Raw genomic sequence first — 23,398 nt, forward strand, 5'->3', positions numbered from 1 at the left:
ATGGCCAGAGGTGCCAGGGAAGCCTGGCTGTACTCATTCTGATGATCTTGTGACACCCAGCTTCCCCAGGAATCCTTCACAGAATCCTGGAATGGTTTGGGTTGGAAGGGACCTTGAGAGATCATCCAGTTCCAACGCCCCTGCCATGGACAGGGACATGTTCCACCGGGACCAGGTTGCTCAAAGCCCCATCCAAGCTGGCCTTGAACACTTCCAGGGATGGGACATCCACAGCTCCTCTGGGCAATCCATTCCACCCTCACAGTAAAGAATTTCTTCCTAATATCACACATATATCTATCTTCTTAATACCATGGATATACCTAAAATCTATTATATACCATGGATATACCTAGTATCTATTACATACCAGGCACATATAGCCTGCCCTCTTTTCAGTTTGAAGCCATTATTACACCTTGTCTTAACCTCCCTTCCTTAGACGCACGACTATATTCCGACAGATGTTCCAAACCACTCCTTTCCCAACAGGTGCTTCCCCGCCCCGTGCGGGGCCGCAGCTCCTGCCAGGGGACAGGGACAGAGCCGGGGGCTCCCGGCCGGACACCCGCGGGGCCGCCTCGCCTTCCCGCCGGCTTTACCTCGGCTTATGCCGGATTTACCGCCCAGACCCAGCGCTCCGGGAAAAGGCGGGCGGCGCAGCCCCTCCAGCAGCGGGCACAGCCGCCGAGCCCCCGCCCCGAGCCCCCTCACCCGGCGCTGCCCGAGCCCCGGGGGCCGGCCCGGAGCACCGCCCGCAACAGGCGGCCGCGGCAGGCCCCGCTGGCGGCGCCCGGGGAGGGCAGCGAGAGCCCGGCAGCCCCCCCGGCGGTCCCGCCCGGCTCGGCCGCACTCACCGCTGCGGAGCGCGGCCCGTCGCGGAGGGGCGGCGGGAGCGGCGCTGCCCGGGCCCCGAGGCGGCGGAGCGGCGGCGGCCCCGGTGGCTGCGCCGCTCGGCGGGGCCGGGCTGGGCGGGGCCGGACGTGAGCGAACTTCCGCGGGCGGCGGGGCCGCCATGGCGGGTGAGTGCGGGAGGGAACGGGAGGGAGGAGAGGGGGGGAGCAGCCAGAGGCGGGTCCTGGTGGTTCCTCGGTGAACTAGCGAGGTTTAATGTGCCCGGGGTGCCCCGCCAGCCAGCTGGGCTGTCGCTGTCACGAGGGGGAGGACACGCGTGTCGCACCATGTGTGTTACCTCATCAGTGTGTATAAATATCTAAAGGGGGGGTGCCAAGAGGATGGAGCCGCGCTTTGCTCGGTGGTGCCGAGCAATAGCACAAGTCGCAGCGGGCAGAGACTGATTCACAAGAAGCTCCATCTTAATATGTGGAAGAACTTTACTGTGCAGTGACCGAGCACTGGGACAGGTTGACCACAGAGGGTGTGGAGTCTCCGTCACTGGAGATATCCGAGAACCATCTGGACGCAATCCTGTGCCCTGTGCTCTGGGATGACCCTGCTTGAGCAGGGAGGTGGGACCAGATGCCCCACTGTGGTCCCTTCCAACCTGACCCTTTCTGTGATTATGTGTGGCCTTCACATCTGTGACCACTTTTTGGGCGTCTCTGTGGATAAAAGTTAAAGCTAGCAAAAGAGCAGGCCGGGTGTTACTGCTTGGCTTAGGGCCCTGTTTTGGCTGCTGGGGCAGGGCCTGAGGTGTGAAGGTGGGGCTGCTTCGTGTGCTCAGAGGGATGTGCTGCAGGTTCCTGTTGCTCTCTGGGCCTCCAGGGAGAGACGCTGTGAGACGTGGGGTTTGTGCTCAAGCAGCAAAGCGCCCACTGTCTGCAGTGGGACTCAGCCTTCCCCCAAACTCTTCCAGCTCACGTGTTGCTGTGAATTAATTCAGACCTTCATGGCATGAGCATGGGATGCAAGCAGTAGTTGTTGCCGTGATTTCCTATACTGCATTAGTATTTGACTGTCATTTGACTGTCAGAAGGCTGCTAGATTAGTCAGCACTGCAAAGCTCCTGCTGTCTGTGCTGCAGTAGCACATCTCAGAATGTGCTTGTGTTCTTTTAATAACCCCGTTTTCTTATAAATAGTAATAAGGCTGATAGATGAGGAATTAGATTCCGTGACCAGAGACAGTTAATGTAAATTCCATTTTACTTTAATCAATATTCTCCAGTAGAGCACGGAAATCATTCACACGAACTGCTGATGGACACTTGATTTATTTCTGTATGCTTTAAATGGCTTCAATATCTTTATTTTCTCATACAGCAAAAAGTCCTGCTGATAGTACTCCAAGAAGGCCTGTTTTGTCTGTCAGTGCAAGAAAAATTAAAGATAATGCAGCAGACTGGCATAATTTAATGATGAAATGGGAGAGACTGAATGATAATGGATTTACTACCGCAAACAAAATAGTCAACATGAAGATCAGTGAGCAGTAAGTATGCTAATACACATGAATAAAGACAGCATAAAGATTGCCTTTATTGTGAGATTAATCTGTTTTCTTCACTAAAAAGTTCTTTTTGGAGATGGGAGAAAACATGCCACAGTGGATAAGTTAGGTCTTAGATCAAACTCAGCAGCTGCACTTTCTGGTTACATAAACTATTTACATTCAAATAATAAATGTCTCATAAAGATTAAAGTAATCTCTTGAAGTAATGTCATTTGCAAGAAATGGAAAACATTTCTTTTACGTAGTCAAACATAACAGATATTTAAAATACTTATATAATCCACAAAGTTAAAATCTATAAATCTCAGCCCATATGAGTTCCCTTACTCTCTTACATATTTTACACAACTTTCACTCAAGTCAAGATTTGAAGAAAGAATCAGTGATTTGTACAGACAAAAAAATGTTAACAGTAATGACTTAAAAAAACCCAACAGACAAAAAAACCCACACCACCACCATACATAAACCCCCAAACTAAAAACCAACAAATCAACAAAAAACCCCCGTGAAAATCTGAAAAAGACCCACCCCATTTTGGTAGACCTATTATTTTGATGCTGTGAAGAAAAACCTAATTAAGAGGGTTGTGAGAAGAAGCTTCTTCAGAGTCCTGACAGCTGAAGAGGGTTTGCCTGACAGGGTTCTGACAGGTACAAGCTGAAGAGTATTTTGCTGTAATGGTGCCAGATGTTGCTTTTGCTCTCTAGCAGCTCCCTCTAAAGTCTGCCAGGCAGGGTAGGTGTCTGTACATTGGCTGCTCTGGGTTCACAGCTAAATGTCTTGGCTTAAATTGTGCACATCTATGAGTTTGTGGTGAGGCACCAGGTTGTCATCCAGAGCAGATGAAGCCTGGGCAAGCCTTTTCCATTATGGGAGAACAACTCCAACACAGGGACAGAGGGAAAAAGTGTTATCTTAACAGCTGCAACTGCACCTTAGTCAAGCACATGCTCTGAGATAGAGTCGTTCCATGTTTCTCTTGGTGGTTATGGTGTCATCCCTATTTGTTCTCATGGCCAGCTATACCTTGTCACGAACAGTCTGCGAGAGAGATTTTGTAGCATCAGACCACGTGGATTTTAAATCTGCACAGCTGAAGTAAACCTATGCGCAGTTGTTTACTCTGCCTTATGTTTCTGTTTTAGATTTCAAGACAGAAAACTGGAGATAGCATGTGGTAACAGTGTCACAGAACCTGAAAAGCCAGCCCCAAAATACAACGAAGAACTGGACAGCTGCTGTGCAGAATTACTTGAGACCTTAAAGCAGATGGTAATGCACGTTTTCCAGTCTTAGTCAATATGAATCAATTCCAAGTGTGCTCAAGTATGACATAAGGAAATGTCCTCAGGTATTTACTGTAGAGAGAAAATTGGAGGTTTCATTCATAGTTCTTTGGCTTCAAACCTAAATGATTATAAATTCGGTATGCACCGTTTATTTGCTTGATTGGTAAATTTGAAAGTTGGTTTTACATCTGCCTTCTGTTTCTAACTCTACTCCTCCCTTTATAAAGTGATCTGGAAATAAGTTGTACAAAGAATGCATTCTAAAACTGCACCTATTCTCTCATCCTGGATATTCCTTCTGTTTAGAACAAAGAAACAACAAAGCATAAAGCAGTGCTTTACCTGCCATCATATCCTTGCAGCTGTCTTTGATCAGACATAATGCAGTTATATTTTTAGTCTGCCTACCTGCATTTGCTGTGCAGATCTCCTTCTCTAGAGAGTGGAGTAAGATAATTATTATGTAACCTTTTTTTTCCGGATACACTGCTTGAAATTAATGTCACCTGTCAGTTTGACAAGAAGCAAACAGTATTTTTCTGCCTGAAACTGTGATTTAAAATTCATATTAAAAATAACTTTTACAGCTTTCTGCCAAAGTGGAGGCCCATTACAGAGATGGTAGATCTACTTCTTTACATAGGCAAGATACCAGTCGTCTAGTATTTAGAAAAAACAGTAAAAGAGATAGATGTACCTCAAATTTTGTTCTGGGGGAAAAAGTAACAGTAATTTCTGCATTTTTTCATTGGGTTCTTTTTCCCTTGAGGTAGTTTTGTATTCAGACTACCAAGTGTGTTGATTCAATTTTTTATTATTCCTGAGTAATACAAGTCTAAGCAGTGTTAGATTGGATACTAAACATAGCTACAATGACCTATTTTATTTTTCATTCCATTATACCAGCTTATGAGTTTATAGAGATATCTCTGTTTTAGCTGCTGGACTTAAAGATACTGCCTGCAAGCTCCATTTTGTTGTAAATATTCATCCCCATCGGCAATGCACAAAGTCAGGTGAACGTGGAGCAAGTGGATGGAATGACCTGTTTTTTGAAGCAAGCTGTTAGATCAGCCTAGATACATTGTCAGTAGTAGCTTGAGCTGCTTTTCTCACCTGCTGCTGATCTTTTGAAATCAAATGTAAGACATTTTTACATGGTGATGTAGGAAAACATGTGTTGATAGGGCTTGTGCTACACTTGTTTGATGTTTTTCCCCGTGCTAAATTGCTATAGGAAAAACCTAGAGAGAGGGGAAAAATGACAAGAGGGCTTTAGTATACTTCTACATGAGGGAAACAAAAGAATGTGCAAAATCAGTCATATCTGCAGTGTTCAAAATTTCAGGATATCTCACATTAAATATATAGATTCCAGCTGTCATGTCTGTCTGGAGTTTATAAAATGTGATTTAGAAATGTCAAGACTCAATAGGCCTCATAAATAGTGTGTTTTTAAAAAATCTTGAGATTATAGTCACCTAATGTTCTGAGATGTTCATTAATATTACGCATTCATTGTTTTTTCAGACAAAAATACAACTGAAAATGGAAAAGCTTACTTCAACTACTAAAGCAATCTGTGACTTGGAAGCATTCCGCCATGGAGCTGGGAATTGCACAGCACCCTTCTTTCATACATGGCCCACACCATACTTCTGTAAGTAAAATATTGATTATCTTAGCTAGTTACATTGTGTCTTTGATGTCATCTAATTTAAGACTGAAAAGTAAACCCTTTTATCTGGATGTCTTGCCTGAGAGAGGGTGTGTGTCTCCTTTACAACTGACTGATCAATAAAGGCATGAATGCACCGCTCGGCTTAGGGTTACTGCTGATCACCGCTTGTGTGAAGTGCCAGGCATTGTCTGACATGCAGCAATTACAGCGCAGAACTAAGCCTGTCAGCAGCTTACAGTGGCCAAGCTGCAACAGCCACGTCCTCTGAAGGGAGAGACTTATGTGCAACTTGGTGGTGTTAAGCTGTAGGCTTAACTGCTTGGCACTGAAATTAAATCCTTGAATGCAAAGAGCAAGCTGTACCTCAGTTAATTCTGCAGGCAGCCCAAGAAAAATAGCTCTTGATCTCAGTGTCAGTCAAGACAAGTAAAGAAATGTTACTGTCTACTGTTAATTCTTTTAGCATTCACTTGATGGTAAAAGGTACTGCCTCCCAACTGGTATTACCCCAGTTTTAAGACTGTCTGAATTCAAGACTGCCTGATTAAGATTGCCTGATTCTGTGCAAACCCAGTGCCTTCTTTGTGAAGTGAAAGTCATGTGAAGCCCTGCTTCTTCACTAACACAATTTAGCAGGAATCTTATGTATTAGCTTCTGCCAGCTTAAAAGGGTAAGAATGACAAAGACAACTGCTATCAAAACACCCATTGTGACTGAATCATTTAGTCTACTCCATGAAAGACTAAATCCTGAAGGCAGTGATAGTTTAGGCTAAGTTAGAAACACAGGATCAGTCTCTCTTTAAAAATAGTTTGTATGGTTATTTTTCAGGAAGTCAGACAATTAAAGATTATTTTACAGTTGCTTTTTAACCACCCTGTCAGTATTACTAACATAGCTAGTAGCAGCATTAGTTTTTACATTCCTTCAGTTTTGGTCTGTTGGGTTTTTTGCTGTTGTTTTTCATCACTGATATCACTCCTTGGTGATGATGCATTGCTGAAGTGCCTGACAGCATGTGGGGGGCATTCTTCAGTTTAGCTGAAATCAACAGGGACTCTGACATGTGAAGCTTGGATTGCAGGATAGCATTACCAGATTTTAAAATCAAATTATTTGAGGAATAGCTGTAATTGATAATTATGGATTCTAGTTGCTAATTTTATGGTGGGTCCTGAGAACCAATACCACTGCTTATTCTAGAATTAAATGGGGACTCATGTAAAAATCGGATGTGTGTAAAATATATCCCAAAGCTGAGGAAATTGTTTAGCATTTGATATTCTAGTGTAAAAACATGATTAATGCTCTAAAAAACAAGGTGTCTGTATTTGGGCAATAGTTTATATATGGTAGGTGGATTTTTTTAACGATCCACATATTTCAAGTATAATTTAACTTGTGGAGAATTGCTGATATATTCTGGTCAATGTGCTTGTTTGGTTTTTTTTAATCCATTTCAGATGAGGTCTCCCTGAAGCTCTCTGAAATGTACAAGAAGGAACTACAACTCAAGCAAGCAATTGTACAAGACATTGCTCATTCTGCTGACCAGGATCTGATGATGGTGTATTTATCATCATGGTTATACCAGCCTTACATTGAGAACAGCAGCACACTGCTACTCGAAGCCATGCTGCTGGAGACAGGACACAGAAAGTGCTAGAATTCCAAAGGTTACGTGGCTGGCTTCTAATGATGCTTACATGAAATGGCAAATTGCAAGGCTTACCAAGTAAGTTGAATTTTTGTAAAACATATTAAAAAAAATTATCTCTGTTTGTATTTATTGTTTTGTCTTAGCTGATACTCCTGTTTCTGCATGGGACAATCTGGTTTTGGTTGCTTTATCTGTTTTAAGAGCAGTAGAGAGTATACAGGTAGGAGGCTGAGTCCCCTATAATCAGGAAGAGGTAAACACTACCTGGTGGTCTTGAGGGAATTCAATGCACATAGACAGCTACAGCAAAGAATGTTACTTCTTTCCAAGTCCTGACAGTCTTAAATACCTACACAGTCCCTTTGGCCATAGAATTTCAGCACTTCATGATCTTTCATGGGGTTTTTGTGCATGATTTAACAGGACAGGTGCTTTTGTACTGGCTTTGTAAGTGGAGAAGAGGAAAGCAGAAAAGGGAGGATCCAAAAGGATCCACATAGTTTGGTTATGTGGTACTGAAATGCAGTTGTAGAGAAGAGTGTAAATTCTGGTTTGGTTTTGAGTCTGGTGGTGTTAGGTGCATCACCCTTCAAGAGTGATCCAAACCTGAACTACCATGCTGGGAATGTTTAGTACAACTCAGCATTCCAGTCATGTAAAAATGTTTTGTCTCCTAATTAATTTTAACTTTTTTCTCTTAGAGATGTTTCATGAAAGCATCTGTTCAATAAAAACAAGATCTCCTTCAGTCAGGGCCGTATCCTATGTTGTTTCCTCCCTCTCGTAGGGCTCTGTGAGTTTTTCCTTGGATTACTGCTACTGATATCAAGTGATTTTCATTTGCCTCTCTGTACTGACAGGAAAAGCAGGATCACTTACTTAACTGGCTCCAAGCTGAAACCTCATAAGCTTGATAAGTTTGCTGCAGTAACAGAAAAGACAGACATGAACTGGGAAAGTTTTGTTGATTTGTTCTGTGTTGAACGAGGTTGTTTCTGACAGCTAATAGAGTTCTATTCTTAGCCCAAATTTCTAGCGTCTAAAAAGCAATTCTGCTGTAGCTCAAGGAGAATACAATTAGTTAGGAACAGCTTTGTTGGGTTTTATTATTTTTCAGTGCAAGTGTTCCACCTAGTTTAACAGCCACCTTAATTTATCTGAGTAGGGCCAGACCCGTGTCACTATGGAAACAACTTCATACTTCAAAAATATTTTCCAAGTAGAAAAGATTAGTTCACATATAGAATTGTTCTTTTAAGATGAGAGTAGGTGTATTGTATTTCCCAGCATGTGCAAAGCAATAGGGAAGACAGGACTGAAGCAAATTTTCATTTTCTGCACAGGTGGAAATTGTGGTTTGCTCGTTTCTTAGAGGAAATAAGCTCTTCAGGAAGGGGTCCTCATATTTACAGCCCCCCTTGCTTATTGATTGCTGTCAGACATGGGAAGATTACTGCAAAGTCATTGCAGAGATGTTTTGTGATTGTAGCTCTAAGCAGTTGATTGTTATATTTGAAGCCCTCGGATGCAGTGATTAGACAGCCAGTACAAAGGAGTGTAATAAAGAATTGCTCCCTTCAATCAAAGACTGAAAGACCAGCAGAATCTTGCTTCATATGCTACCTTCACTTACAGGGTAGGTCTATATCCTCTGGCCATTACCACCTCCTAAAAAAACAGAGGGGGAAAACCCCCAAATCAAGTACTACACCATAAACCCAACCACCAGACAGGAGCTCATTAATACAAAGGATCTTTCACAACCACACATAAACGGCAGTGCTTTGACTAATTAAATTCATCTTCTACTTAGGCAACTGAGAAAAAACTCAACCAAACAAGTAAAACCAAACCCCAACTTATGTTAAAGGGACATAGAGCAGATTATTTCACCTCTAAATTGTCCTCTCTCCTGTTTAGATTCAATTGTTAGAGTTTTTCTTCCCTAACAATACCATGAAAAAAAAAATCAGTGTTCATACTTGATTTATCAACAAAACAGCTCTCCTGCAGATCAAGGTCTTTAGTGGATTCGTCCAGTTATCTCAGTAGCCTCATTTCTTTAGTAATGAGGTGACACACACATTTTAAGGATATGTTACCAATTCACAGTAATGTCTACTCATTCAACACTGTTCTTTTTCACCTGTTAAGCTTCTTGGAAGACAAGACAGTGCCTTGGACAAGAAGCTGCTGGGAGGTCTCCACAAAAATATATTATCTAAGGATTGTATTGAAAGTATGACAAAAATACAAGATAGACTGTTGCTAAGTAATTTTGCCAAGTTTTCTCCCTGCCTGGAGAAACAGGGATTATAGTCAAGGATACCTTTGTATTATGATTAAACAGTGCAAGGCAGTGTGAAGTTACTAGGAAGGTCAAAGTGTAGAACTGATAAAGGAGACATCATCTGAAAGGGAAAAAGTGTAATACCAGTCTTACAAAAATAGGCCATTATGGACTAAAGCAAAAAATAATGTGGTACCTCGTTAAGGAAAATCAGATCACTACTTATGCACCTCCCCATTTAGGTCTAAGTAACAGCAATTTTTAAAGGTGTGGATGAACATTACACAAAACTTAAATACATTTCCAGCAGTTCAGTACAAATCGGATCTTGTTTGAGGCTATTTTTGTCCCTAACTCTGTGAATGGTTATTTTCAGTAAGGATCAGCTAGGCTGTCACACTGTTCCTGGAATACCCAACTGTGGATTATACTTAAAACTGCCCATTTTCCCAGGCAGATTTCAGTGCATCAAGTGTAGATGCTAATGAATATTCATGCTTCGAAAAACTGCAATACCAAAAAGTGTTTTGTAATCTCAGTGGCACAGAAAATGCACATCTTGAATATAGCTTTTATTTTACCCATATACAGCTTGCCAGTACACAGCACATCACTGCTGAACAGCAGTACAACTTACTGCATTTTTAGATGGCTAGAGAGAGGAGGAATTAGGTAACAAAAGGGAACAGTGCAACAATTTTAGGGTTGACAGATTTCTACTTTCCACCCATCCCCAACATATAAAGCAAATAGAACAATGTTAATTCTAGAATTTTTGGTTGCAATGCTGCTAGATTTATATAAACATAAGTTATAAAAAGTACAGGGCATAGAAACAGTTTACAAATAAGTTAAATTTCAATTATCTCAGTATTCACATTAGAAAAATATACATTTTATAATCAGTCTTTTCCAGAAGAAAGCTTATAGGGTTTTTTCTAATTTATGGCTCCAATTCACTTTGCGAGAGCAAAATATCTTCACTTTGGCCACCTGCTTCCATTGCCAGTAGTGCTTCCACAGTTTCCAAAGGTATCCCCTCAGGTGTGCGAATGTGCATTGTGGTACCGCTGGAGTCGGTTACAATAACGATGCCCTCTGCCCGAGACAGAACAGCAGTGTCTGGATGAGACAGGATAAGCCCATCTGAAGTCTGAATAAAAATCTGTTCGTGTCCCTGAGACAAAAAATCATGGCTCTCATCGGAAATCTCAAAAGCTACAGTTTCATCTACAGTGACTGTATTTGCCAGCTCATGCGCTTCCTCTGTCCCGCAAGAATAGTCACTCTGGTTTTTAAGAGCGTTGTCATGGTTCACATGAGCAGACAGGGAGGCTCCCTGGACAGCGCTTGGGTGCGACTCAGCCTGAGCACTGTGTGGGTAGTTTATTGGCACAACGTTTGCTGAAAACACCTTTTCAACTTCCTGCATCTCGTCAGTCATACCAGCATTACGAAGTTGCTCAGAATGTCCTTTAATTGCAAAATTAGGGTTTTCTTCTTGCAGTTCCTGATATTTTTGATTGTGGCTATTTTCCTGACTCGGTGGTAAGTCAGTGCTCTGACTGCCCACTGTGTGCTCCGACACGGAGCTGCAAAGTTCCAGAGCTGCCAGTCCACTCACCACATTCTCGCTCACAAAGTGCCCTTGAACCAGCTCTGGTGAACCATCTGCTTCAGCAGGCAGCACGACCTCAGTGTGCACCAGGGATGCGTCACCTGCCATATCTGGTCCCTGTATGTTCACAGGCTGGGAATACTCTATCCTCATTTCCACAGTCTGGGAGAAGGTACCTGAATTTTCAGCAGCGATGCTAACTCCTGAATCAGCAAGTGAATTATGTTCCTCTGCTGTTGGTAATGTACTTCCAGTTGTGCAGCAAGTGATATGCCTATCTTCTGAAAGCAGGATTTCTCCATTTAATGGATTAAAACCTGAAACGGGGAAAGAAATATAATTTTGTTGGACAATCTAATATTGCACAACCAGAAAGCTATTTTTCAGCAGTAATTTTGGAGGGAAAGCTACACTACTTCCCTGCTTTCGTCCCCCAAATGAACAAACCTGAAGCACCTACAAGTTCCACAGAACTTCCCAATGAGAAAGTCAGTATAAAAATACTTAAGGAATTTTTGCATAGTGATTTATTACCAAGTATTTCTATAGTAAGTTATCTTATATTAAGAAGCATAATTTTTCTGTTAATCCTGAAAACAACCTGGTCTGAAAGTCAAATGCAATCTTCTTCCATCTGTCACGTAGCCAGTAACATTAAAAGATAAGGACTTCACTGGGCACAAACTTGTCAGCTGTTCATCCCCATCACCATTAGTAAGCTGACAGAAGCATTTAAACTTGATAACATTTCTGTTGATAATTAAGGTCATCCTGGACTCAGACATGTCATCAGGTTGCTACATATTAATTAGGTGTGCTAACAGCCCCAGCAGCACTTTCTTCCTGTGACAGAAAAAAACCCACTAGAAATGTAGTGTTTTACCAGTTACTTGACCTGGACTAAGAGCCAGATCACAAACCCTGCAGATAGTTGAACAGTAACTACTAAGATGCAGTTGTATGACCTGCCAGTTTTTGTTATTGCAGGTCAAAAGGAACAAGTAGGTTGGTTTGGGTTTTTTTTTTCGTTATGAAGATATCACTGCACAACAAAGGAAGCCCAACAGTGCAGAAGGGACTATTTTTAATTGTTTGAACTGTAGACTAGCAAAAGCCTGACTAGCAGATACAAGTAAAAAAAAGTTTTAAAAACTAATATCCCAGAAAAAAACCCCACAGTAACAGCAAAAAATAAGCATGGTCATGCAGAGAGCCTTTCAGAGAAAGAAAAACAAACTAAGTGGGGGAAACAAAAACCACCGCTGACTGAAAGATATGCAAAGGGCAAGAGCAAAGCTGCTCACAGCAACACTAGAACAAGGCATTTACAAAGCAAGGTGATGGTACTGACATACACATCTTACTAGAGATTTTCTTCCTTTTCACTGTTACCCTGCCAATCTGAGGGGCAGCCCGCCCTAGCTGTCCACCAAGATCCACAAAGCTCTGGTAATTCTGATACTGCAGCCTGCTGAGGCAAAGAGCAAGGACACACACTCTGCTTCCTACTCCTCCTCTGCTCCCCCATGGCTGACACAATGGTCATGGCACCATCCTCACTATGAGGGATGGGATAGGATGGGATGGGATGGACAGGAAGCATTCAGGAAGCACACAGCAGAGGACAGTACTATGCTCATAGTACTGCAGCAGTGTCAATAACTGCATTATCATGCATCCAGAATTGAACTACTGCTGTGGTCTGCATCATCCATGATGTTTCCCCCCTTCGTGAGGCCTTTCCAGTTAAACTACTGCTTTTGAAGGACCTGGGGGCAAGTTAAGAAATGAAACTTCAAGACAAAACCCACAGTAGCTCAAAGAACAAAGAGACTTGTTCAGCTCCTGCATGAACAGAACAGAATTGGAAAATCTGAAGAGGTTACCATCTTTTTCAAACAGTGTACACAAATTCCCACTCTTTTCTTTGACTTCATCTTGACTGGCATAAGCATTATTCACATTCTCCATTACGTCTTCTAACTTGGTCCTTTTGGCTGGTGGCAGCAGTTCCTCCCCTGAGTTCTGTCAATACAAGAGATGATTAACTGGCTGCCACCATAACAGTTGACAGTATTGGAAAAGATCACAAACTAACTGTGGGGCACTTTGGGGCAGTTGAACTGATGATTTGATGCTTGAACTACAGGATTTACACTACAGGTCTTCCTAAAAGGTAAGGATTTAAACACAGCCCTCACACTTCGCCAAAATGCCACCAATTACTTCTGATTCTTGATTGAAACAATCTGCCCTTGCTTCAACATTAAAGCATTTCCCCAAGCCTTTGTGATTAGCTGTACCCATGAAACCTGCTGTAAGCTCTGTCCAGCTTCAGCACAGGCACAGCTTGCCCACCATTGTTTGGTTCATGAAGAAAACATGATCAGCTCTTAAACCACAGGCAGAAAATGAAACAAGCACTAGTCTTATTTATCTACCACCACAAACAACTCTGGATTAAATAAAAAGTAGATCATTTAAGGAGATGGACTATAGAGATGCTCCAAGAAGAGCAAACATGGCTTTCTCCTACAGCTAAACTGTACACAGACTAAAGCTAGTCAAGCACCTTGTTAGAAAGAAAGGAACTGGTTTTGTGCCCCTCTATCTACCACCAATTAGCACAGCAACCACTTCTCCCACGCCCAAGCCTGCTGTAGGTTAGGCCATTTCCTCCAACACAAGTTACTGGAATTTGTGGGGCCCCCATTTACTAGAACCTCCACAAAATCCTTCCATCCCCATATCACGACATCACCTGTAAGCCTTTGCGATGCTGTCCTGAATGCTACCAAGTATCTTCCCAAAGTACATATTTAATGTGCTAGTTCATAGGCCATGCTATGATACCACAGTAGAGAGTACTTTAAGTATTTCTGAACACCACAAAAGCCTTACTTTAACCCATGTCAGATAATACTAATATGATTTTGTAAGGAACAATTATCTGTTTTAACAAGTCTTAATTTGTCTCAGTTTCATTTTTAAATTTTCATGAAGGTATTCCATACCTCAGCTAACCGTTTTTGTCCCAGTATCTCCAGAGGCATTTGCTCACTAACCATTTTAATTACACATTGTGAACAAGAGTCTGCACCTGCTGTCTTTTGTTCTCCAATGAGTATTTCTGTAATTCCCAGCGATTCAGCAACCTTTAAAAACAGATATAGTGAAAAAAGTAAAAGTTACTCTCCCAAATCTGAATGCATAAATGCTAAAATATGGACTAGATCTCTTAAAACTGAACTAGAACTACACAGTGTGTAGCCTAACAGTCATCAAAGCTCACTGCAAGTATTTAAACTCCCATGTTTTCTACCAACCTCCACATTGATACAACATGACCTTCATTTGAAGGTGACTATTAACAGGCAAACTCAAAAGAATCAGGAGTACAATAGTTATATATAGAATCCAGAGACAGTTACTCAGGACAGAGTTTAATAATGAAGATTGTTGAGGCTATCAGATGAAAAACATTTAATGTCTTCCTGTTTAGAGTATCCTTGAGTAGGTTAAAGATTCTTTCCCCCCTCCTCACATATCATTCCTGTGCTTCATCTTATGTAGGTGTGCTACTATCCATCTCAAGGCTGGATTGTTTTGGTTTGGTCTTGTTTTGTTTTGTGTTTTTTTTAAAGAGCATCATTCTATATTAAGAATGCACATTAACACAGAAAAGAAGCAAGAAGGAAGTTCCATCTGTCTTTCTAGATGCAGCTCCACAAAAAGCAAATCTGAAGAGTCACTAAAATAACAGTCTGCAGTTTTATTAACATGTTCACTGCCTTTCACGTTTGTTAGTATGACTGTGAACTGCATAGATGCATTGTTTGTCCTCATTTTGCAATGAAACTACTTATCCCTTTAAATGAAGGTCACTCATTTTAAATATAGATCCCTCCCTCCTTATCTAACACCAGGATGTACTTTTATCAGCAGTTAATGCTAAATACACCTTTCAGTAACATGCAGCTACATACTACCCTAGATGTGCAAGGCGGGTATCAGCACTGCTAGAATTGCTTTTTATATTTCTAGTTGTATCCACTGACATAAAACTACAATTCTAGTTTATTCTTCTCTTCTTGATAAGTTGTTGGGCTTTTTACAATAATGTCTGTTTTTGCTAATCAAAAATCATTTTTTTCTTCAAATAAATTTACCAGCACAACAAAGCCTATGAGAGAAAATTAAAAATGCAATGCATCTAAAATAAAGCAAACAAACTAACAAACAAAAAAATCATGGTTCCAAACAGAGTGCTTTATTACCTTAGCATCTTTTATTTCAACAGGCTGCTGACAACTCACAGAATCAGAATTACTGAGGTGATCAAAAGCCATTTTCTTTACCATGTTATGCAAGTCTTCAAATTCCCTATATACATCTGGAAAGTAAGCTTTGGCTGGATATCCTTTTTCAACCTAGAAATAAGAGGAGGAATAAATTTTTAAAAAGATGAAATTAAAATCTGTCAAGCTTGTTTTGTTCGGCATTTTAAAACAGAAATATTAAAGTCAAAAGATTATGGAATGTTCAAAATGCCATTGAACCAGGCAGCAAAAAGCAAGGCTCTGAGTTGAGACCTAGCAGAGTTTTGCCTGTGTAAGCCTGAAGTGATGTGTGGAACATCTACGTGCTGTGCAGTTCCAACTTAGGAAATTCAATTATGTCTCTAAAGGAATCTTTTTATGTATATTACTGAAAGTGTCCCTAAAGTAATTTAACATTTTTACATGAAAACTCACCTTCATCAACAGAAATTCATACACTGTAACAAGCTTTGAAAGACGTGGGAGAGCCAGCTCCATTAAGTCTTCATTATCACACTGTTGTATCAGCTGCCAAAAGCCAGAACGAGTTTGTTAGGAAAAAGCAGCCCACAGGTTATGCATCCCATTTGCAGAATACAACATATCACTACTTCTTTCTGAAAGATACGCTGTGTGTTTAAGCAGCTTTGAGAATAGATGCAAACTAACACCAAAACAGGGGCTAGAGTTAGAAAACCTCAGAACAGTTACTACTCATCTACAGACAAAACTCAGCCCCACGGATGTCGCCAGTTCATAGAAAGAACAGCAACTTCAGTAGCTTTAGTAGCCATAAAGGATCTACAACGCACAGGAAACAAAGCGCAAATCTGTGTTAGTTGTGTGGACTTTAATCCCCATTCTATCCTCCTCCAAGACCTTCTTTGTGGACTTGGTTTTTTTTTTTTTCTTTTTTGATGTTGTTCAACTCCAGTTGGGTTTGTGTTTTTTACTGTGTTGGAAGAGATGCACAGTAGTGGCTAGTGACTTTCCTTCTCCAGAAAAAGGATAGCAAGAGTACATCTACATGTCAAAAGTCCCTTTCCAGACTGAGATCCCATTTTCCCTTTTTCCACTGATCTGTTGGAAGTATTTTTTTCCTTAAAAGACAGCTTAATGTTTTCTTTTGAGAAGACATCTTAGGCTTTCATCTTGTCAGTACACAAGGATGTAAAAAAAAATTCAACAAAAGCTTTTTTGAAAATGATTCATTGAAAATAAGTGATTTAAAACAAAAAAGAAAAAAAAAGAGGGCAGGGGGAAGATACTTGTGAAGTAATTGCAGAAGAGAACCATACCTCTTTTAACCTAGCTTTTCTTCTGAATACATTGTGTTCTGCTGACACACTACTAAGTGACTTTGAAGGGGACTGACCAGGTCTGCTAAGCCTTCCAGAACACCTGGATCTTCCACCCATCCTTGGTCGACCACGTCTCTTTGGTCGTCTGGGCCTTCCAGGTCCCTTTGGAGTTACTGGTCCCCGGTGTCCTGAACTGGTTTCATTTTGTTGCTCTGCCAGCAAGGGTCTGCTTTCTGCAGTCTTTGAAGTCTTAATTAAGAGAAAGATAAAAGTATTTATTTGCCATTTTAAACACTATTTTGAGGAAGACAATTTTATAATTTTGTCATCTATGCAAACAATACATAGCACATTTAAAAAAATGCAAATTTTTTTATTTGCAAAGTTAGCATTTTTGATCCACAAAATGTCATCCCAAATACAGAGATTATGGGAATATCATTAAACTGCTGTTTTAAGTCAGTTAACCACATTTAATATTTTTGAAGTAAAGTATATCATCTTCAAATAAAGAGGTTGTAGAAATAAAACTTATTTAGCAGTTAAACATACCCAAAGAGTAAGCTGGGTTTCATTCTAACCATGTCAAAGCATAAAAAGCATAAAAAGAAAAGACAAAAACTCTACTATGAATACTGACAAGCCCAGTAACTAAATATCAAAATATATATCCCAGTTCCCACATTTCAAAATCCTTAGTCTTCCCAAGGAACACAGCTAAGAAGCAGCTCCTGTTATAAGACCACATAAAAATAGAAAAAGTACTTTTGAGTTGCTAAGTTATTGTGATTTCAGGGCAATTTTTTTTACTGTTCAAAGCAGTGATTTCTTACTGAACGCATCTTTCCTTCCAAGCTAGAATTTCTAAGAATATTCCAGTATCTTTGAAGAAAGGAGTTTATAATAGTACTGAGGTATATCAGGCTTCTTTGCATAATCTGTGTTTGCCTCTCAGCGTTCAGTAGCTCCCTACTATTCTACTGATTAGGAAAGCTCTAAAAATGGCAAATTTATGTCAGTTCTATCCAGGGATTAAATTACTAAATTAGTTCTAAATATGACATCAGACTAGGTTGAGCGCGGGGATCTTGATTGGCTTCCTGTCTGTACCACTGTAACAATTTTAATAATCCTGCTGTTCTTTCTAGGAAGTTTTCTCTTGGCCAAAACCTGTAACATATCAATGAGTTTACGTGCAAATGTGTAGAACACATTTGTAGAACTTGCTAGTTAAAAGCAGCAGGTACAGTAGCAGTCTAGGAGTCAGGAGTATGGATAATATACAAGACTGACTAAGTCTTTTCTAAATCCCCATCATCCTGGGTAAAATAAGTGCTGTACAGGGAAGTAACAGCTCTACAATAATTCAGAAAGCAGATTTCAGTATTCTGCAGTTCTCTTTTTCCAAAGATGATAGAATAGTGTAGAGGATGAGGGGAGGCTGGGTTGCTGCACTGGCAACATAAGCTGTAAATGTTTGCTTTCCTGAGAACAACTTCATAAGTACAAACAAAAGTAATAAATGTGACACCCCTACATCTAAATGAGTACTTTTGCCTACGCAGCAGCTGCATCAGCTCTTGCTGCAGGACATTAAGAGTCATTTAAATATTAAAACAGAAACTTTGAAGTGACCAGCTTAAAACATCACAGAAAAAAATCTGCAGCTGAAGTAGCTTCCAACCCAGAGACCCAAGTTTCACCAGAGTATTTGGTGCACAGGGTTTCAAAGCCATGCTTTAACACCTGCTCTAGGAAAAGCTGCAGTCCACTGCTGTGTGGAAAATAAAGAGATTTTTGTGATGACACTATTGCAGTAACAGAAATTGATAGAGCAGGTGATGTCCTGCTGTCGTGCTAAGGGCTGTAACTGAATAACAGTGTTCTTATCCAGATGTGGAGAAGAATGTATTTATGCAGACAAGGTGAAAACTGTATGTCAGAAATGCAGTAACAAATGAACACTCAGTGAACATTGTTGTAGGTGTCTGTGCAAGAGTACTATTCCTGCAACACTGCAAGAGACAATTTGATTTTTAAAGCACTTCAATGGGAAATTTGTTTAATGTAGTATATCAGAGGGTATTTCTGAGCAGAGTAAGACTATACAGCTGCAGAACTGCCATTCTACCTCTCACAGAACTGACAGCTTTTCCAAGTAACACTTTACCTTTTCTCCAGCCTTTGAATCAACAGTTTCTTCCAGATTGGTAGCTAGTGCATTTTGATGATTTAAAGTGACAGCAATTGAGTCCAAATGTGCTGGGCTTATCCTTTCCTCTCTTATTCCATAGGCATTGTCCACAAATATACTTCCATTAGGCTTATTTAGAGGTATTTTTTGAGGTGAAGACTCCAGCTGTCCATGGCCCGGGTTAAGTTTATAATGTCTTGCTAATCCTCCTTTTCCTATATAAGATTTTTCACAAGTCTGACATTTAAACCTTTTGGGCTTCAGATTATAATTTGAAGAACTGAATAATGCATCCTTTCCCTTCACCTTTCCTTCTTCATCATCTTCTATACTCAGCTCAGAGTAGTCATCAGAATCAGACTGATGACCATCAGCCAAATCCTCCATTTTAATGAATTTATAGTCTTTAGCTTTGTATTTGGGGGGGCGTGAAATACGTCCAGAACGAGTTTTCACCTTCAAGGATTTTTTTAACTTGTCATCCTTTTGCTTTTTTTCAAGGCATGGTGTACTGGCTGCAACCACGGTAGTGTTTGGAGACCTTGAAGCCGACGCTGCGGCACGAGTAGCTTTCTGTCCGTTTACCATCTTCGATGTGGGAATCTTGTTCACAGACACTGATCCGTGAGATGGTAAAGGTCTCTGCATAAGCAACTGAACTGGAGACTCGGAAGAACTATGCAGGAATAGCTGCTGCTGCTGCTCAGCTCCTGAAACAGGCTGTATCCTAATTATCTGGGGATTAATAATGCCAAGTCCTGGCATGCTAGAATTCCTACCAACCGGCTGACTCAGCGTTATAGTTGTGGACTGGATCGGTGCCAAGGATGTCATTGGCCTTTCAGTTTCCTTCATCTGTCCTGGCTGAACTTGGACACAAATGGCTTCCAGCTGCTTTTGTGGAAAAAAGGAAGAGTTGCAATTACACAAATACAGTATTACTAAATACAGTCCTTATCAAGATAATACACACATGCCTCTAAAGAAAAGCATGAAGAAACCACTGCACATCATTAGTTTTCCATTTTAATGCATCAAAGCACAGATTTAACATCAAAGCATAAATTCCCTTCCTTCCAGCTATGGGTTTTCCTGCACATTTACTGCTGTGACTGCTGTTCTACTAAAGCATGTAAAGTTTGCTCTGAGGCCAAGTCACAGCTTTGTTTCCTGCTATCAGGCCTATCTGGAATAGCAGAGTCAACACCATCACCAAGGCACATTCATAACCTTCAGCAAACTCCACACGCAGCAGAGCTACTACATGTCTGCTATGTGACACAAGCCAAATACCTGGTGCAGAACGTACTGTAATATGTGCTCACTTCAAAAAAAACTTGTGGTGATGCTTCAGAGAAGGGACATGTTACTGTTCATCTCCCTCACAGTCTCTCCTCCTCATCCAAAGTTCTGCCTCAGCTCAAATCAATTACTTGACAACCCCTGCTCCCCAAAATGTGGTCTGAAAGCAGAGGTACTGTCACCTTCTTGTAAGAGGGGCACACATTATCTGCCTGTACAGCACTGCTGTGAAACATTCCTTCAAAGCGGTTTTCACTGCACGTTGTCAGACAGAAACACTGACCACAGCAGCTATTTGCTACGTTCGAACACACATTTTCCTAAAGTACGCTGAAGGCTGTGTCTTTGAGCTGTGGCACCCGAGGGCAGGTGCAACTGAAGAGGAAGGCAAAAAAAAAAAAAAAAAAAAAAGCGATTAAACCCGCCTTGGATTTCACCACCGAGCGGGTACCGCAGGCTCCCTCTTTCCCTCCCCGCCCAGCCCCTGGGTTACCTTCTGCGGGAGGAGCCGTGCGGCCGCCGCGGCCCTGCCCTGCTGCAGGGCGACCTGCTGGGCCACGCTCTGCAGCTGCCGAGCGGCGTTCTGCATGATGCCGCCCGCCGGGCACGGCTGCGAAGGGGGGGCGGCGGCGGTCGCCGGCGGCTTCTGCTGCTCCTGGGCCTTGCTCACTTGCTCGATGACCCGCCGGAGCTCGGCGGGGGCCAGCGGCGCGGCGGCGGGCCGGGCCGGCGGGGGCGGCCCGGGGCTCTCCAGCAGCCGCTCCAGCAGCCCCGCGCCCTCCGCCGCGCTGCCGTCCGCCCGCAGGTACAACACGGCGCCGCTCCCCGCCGCGCCGCCCTCCAGGGCGGACAGGCTCTGCACCAGCTCCTCCGTCACCGCCAGCAGCTCCTCCCGCCCCGCCGCCGCGCCGGGGGCAGCCCCGCGGGGCCCGGGGGGCTCGTCCTCAGGGAGCGGCGGCGGAGGCGCCCCGGCGCCCCCCGCCCCGGGAGCCGCCATCTTGGCAGGCGCGGGCGGGCTGGCGCCGCATCCGCGGCCCCGGGCGGTGTCGGTGGCACCGGCGGCGGGGCCGACCGGGCCAATGGCACCCTCGGCAGAGCCCGCCGCGCCCCCCGGGGCGGGGCCGCCCGCAACCGACGGCGGCTCGGGCGGGCAAAAACCGGCGGAGGAGCGCCCGCAGCGCCCGGCTCCGGAGGTGGGACTCCGCGGGCGGAGCCAGCGCCAGTTGCGCTTCCCCGCGCTGCAGGTGTGGGCTGTACCGAGCGTCGGTACAGGAGGGACGTGGAGCTCCTGGAGCGGGTCCAGTAGGCGGCAGCGGGGACAACTGGGAGACTGGAGCATCTCTGTTAGAAGAAGAGGCTGAGGGAGCTGGGCTTGTTCAGCCTCGAGAAGAGGCGACTGAAAGGGGACCTCATTAATGTGTATAAATATCTAAAGGGGAGGGTGCCAAGAGGATGGAGACAGGCTCTGCCCGGTGGTGCCGAGCAATAGGACAAGAGGCAGCGGGGTAGAATCTGATGCACAGGAAGTTCCACCTGAACACGAGAAAGAACTTACTGTGCAGTGACCAAACACTGGAACAGGTTGACCAGAGAGGGTGTGGAATCTCCCTCCCTGGAAGATATTCAAGAACGATCTGGACGCAATCCTGCGCCACTTGCAGAATAACTCTGCTTGAGCAGAGAGGTGGGACCAGGTCTCCCACTGTGGTCCCTTCCAACCTGACCCATTCAGTAATTCTGTGCGGCGCCACTCGCTTTCACGGAGCGGGGTTTCGGGAGCAAGACCAGCGACCAGGTGGCGGGGGGTGCGTGAAGTGGAACCCGCACGGTAGGAAACGCGCCCGAAAGAGTGACCCGAGCACGCCGCAGCCGCCCGCGCAGCCACAGAAATGTGCGCTGTGCCCGTGCCGGCCGGGCTCCACCCGCCCCGGGTGCTCGACCGACACACACACCCCGCCCGCGGCCGTGCCCTTGTGTAGAGGTCACACCGCGCGTCTCAGGAGAAACGTGTGCGGCGGATGGGAGGGAGTTACTGGTATAGACCGGAGAGAAACGGGGAAAAAAAAGTGTTCGTTGGCCCGTACGGGGATCGAACCCGCGACCTTGGCGTTATTAGCACCACGCTCTAACCAACTGAGCTAACCGGCCACCTGACAGCAGCGGCCGCCTCTGCAGCACATAAGGGTATGCCCACCCTACTGCCCCCATTGTGGCGCGAACAGTGACGGTAACAGCCGAGGCGAGGAACCTCCTCGCCCCCAGGAGCCCGAGCCGGGCCCGCGCAGGCGGGAACACACGCTGAACTCTTCAGCCAAACCACAGAGTACTCTGTTATTCCTGTGGCGATGCAGCGCCTGGGAGCTAATAAGCATAACACGCGATCATGGGGCAACTTCGCCTCTAAGTCTACAGACTAATACTTTTCTACGTTTTCTAGGATATGATTCCAGTTTCATTTAATTAAAATATCTGAACTTTTTTTCTTAAAAAAAAAGCATTTACTCTTCTGAAGTTTAACGCACTGTTAGGATCCGGGTTTGCACGGACAAACGATTTACCTTTTCCCAGTATTTTGATTTTTACTACGCATGCAGCATTTACAACATGACTTTTCTGCTCAGCTTTGAAATCTACGTTAAAACACACGATATCTGTTTTAGCAAGAGGCAAACACCGAGGGGGTGAGAACAATGGGGGGAGGGCGACGACACACCGCTCCAAAATGCAGATTTTTTTTGTGGAGGCTGGTTCACTATAGCTCGGATCGTGGTCTCTCTCCGAGCTCCTCTCCACGCTGCTACTCCCACCCCATCCCATCCCATCTCGGCACATCCCCGCATCGCAGTGGCGCGCGGGATCCGCCAGGGATCAGCCCATCACCGGGGATGAACCTGAGCGCCAGGCGCTGCTCGGGCCACTGCAGCCAGGGCCGGCCGCTGGATTTAAGGAGTATTAATCCCATGGGCCCAGGGCTGCCCTCCCTAAAACCCTCGCTGTCCCCGGGAATTCCGCCCCGTGCTGGTGTCCCGAACGCGGCTCATTCACGCACAACGCAGCAACAACTGACATACCGAGGCGAGGGGTTTGGTTTTTTTTTTTTTATTCTAGTTTGCGCGAAGTAAGGGGCTGAGGTGGTAACCCACAAAAGTCTAGCTCACTGATCATCAAAACTTTACACTTTACACTAGTTATACATTTTAACACACAAAGGCATCGGCATTCACTGGTTACAAATTACACATTTTCTCAATTAATGAGTGCTCAAACTCTTATTCGCCGGTTAAATCCCGCTTCTCGTGCTAATCACTCGGCAGGCGCAGTTCTTTCC

The 23,398-nt window shown here is 43.6% G+C and overlaps 3 protein-coding genes and 1 non-coding gene across 5 annotated transcripts in view; 1 reads left to right on the top strand and 3 right to left on the bottom strand.

Annotated features, from left to right (window-relative positions):
* The window catches only part of TECPR2 (tectonin beta-propeller repeat containing 2), a 43,458-nt gene extending 42,482 nt beyond the window's left edge, over nucleotides 1–976 (bottom strand). Inside the window, exon 1 of the mRNA XM_050335426.1 lies at nucleotides 858–976. The gene's annotated coding sequence lies outside the window, so the exon portion shown is untranslated. The remainder of the gene's footprint in view (nucleotides 1–857) is intronic.
* CINP (cyclin dependent kinase 2 interacting protein) lies at nucleotides 915–19,397 on the top strand. Its single transcript, XM_050335449.1, has 6 exons — nucleotides 915–1,022; nucleotides 2,223–2,391; nucleotides 3,561–3,687; nucleotides 5,235–5,364; nucleotides 6,850–7,121; nucleotides 19,270–19,397. The coding sequence occupies exons 1-5, from the start codon at nucleotides 1,016–1,018 to the stop codon at nucleotides 7,050–7,052; spliced, it is 636 nt and encodes a 211-aa protein (XP_050191406.1). The 5' UTR covers nucleotides 915–1,015; the 3' UTR covers nucleotides 7,053–7,121; nucleotides 19,270–19,397.
* ZNF839 (zinc finger protein 839) lies at nucleotides 9,888–21,092 on the bottom strand. Of its 2 annotated transcripts, none has more exons than XM_050335428.1 (8): nucleotides 20,564–21,092; nucleotides 18,745–19,659; nucleotides 16,572–16,823; nucleotides 15,709–15,801; nucleotides 15,232–15,384; nucleotides 13,969–14,109; nucleotides 12,841–12,979; nucleotides 9,888–11,271 (listed from the first exon to the last, which is right to left on the bottom strand). In XM_050335428.1, the coding sequence occupies exons 1-8, from the start codon at nucleotides 21,065–21,067 to the stop codon at nucleotides 10,280–10,282; spliced, it is 3,189 nt and encodes a 1,062-aa protein (XP_050191385.1). In that variant the 5' UTR covers nucleotides 21,068–21,092; the 3' UTR covers nucleotides 9,888–10,279. The 2 variants fall into 2 exon arrangements, with proteins under 2 accessions (XP_050191385.1, XP_050191384.1); XM_050335427.1 differs by having other exon boundaries at nucleotides 18,745–19,662.
* Nucleotides 21,093–22,144: 1,052 nt separating this feature from the next.
* TRNAI-AAU (transfer RNA isoleucine (anticodon AAU)) lies at nucleotides 22,145–22,218 on the bottom strand. The gene has a single exon. It is a non-coding gene; the product is annotated as a tRNA-Ile (tRNA).
* Between the last annotated feature and the right edge of the window lie 1,180 nt (nucleotides 22,219–23,398).

This window comes from Myiozetetes cayanensis, unplaced genomic scaffold, assembly GCF_022539395.1.
Source record: "Myiozetetes cayanensis isolate MyiCay16 unplaced genomic scaffold, myiCay2020 scf6-25, whole genome shotgun sequence".
In the NCBI taxonomy this organism is placed as follows: domain Eukaryota; kingdom Metazoa; phylum Chordata; class Aves; order Passeriformes; family Tyrannidae; genus Myiozetetes; species Myiozetetes cayanensis.

Bases quoted from the DNA above. Each gene is read 5' to 3' on its own strand.
- ZNF839 (XM_050335427.1), bottom strand. From the start codon at position 21,067: ATGGCGGCTCCCGGGGCGGGGGGCGCCGGGGCGCCTCCGCCGCCGCTC. The intron at 15,385-15,708 runs GTGAGTTTTCAT...TCTTATTTCTAG, and splicing joins ATGAATTTCTGTTGATGAAG to GTTGAAAAAGGATATCCAGC. The intron at 12,980-13,968 runs GTATGGAATACC...TTGTATTGACAG, and splicing joins GACAAAAACGGTTAGCTGAG to AACTCAGGGGAGGAACTGCT.
- CINP (XM_050335449.1), top strand. The intron at 3,688-5,234 runs GTAATGCACGTT...TTGTTTTTTCAG, and splicing joins TTGAGACCTTAAAGCAGATG to ACAAAAATACAACTGAAAAT. The intron at 5,365-6,849 runs GTAAGTAAAATA...AATCCATTTCAG, and splicing joins ATGGCCCACACCATACTTCT to ATGAGGTCTCCCTGAAGCTC.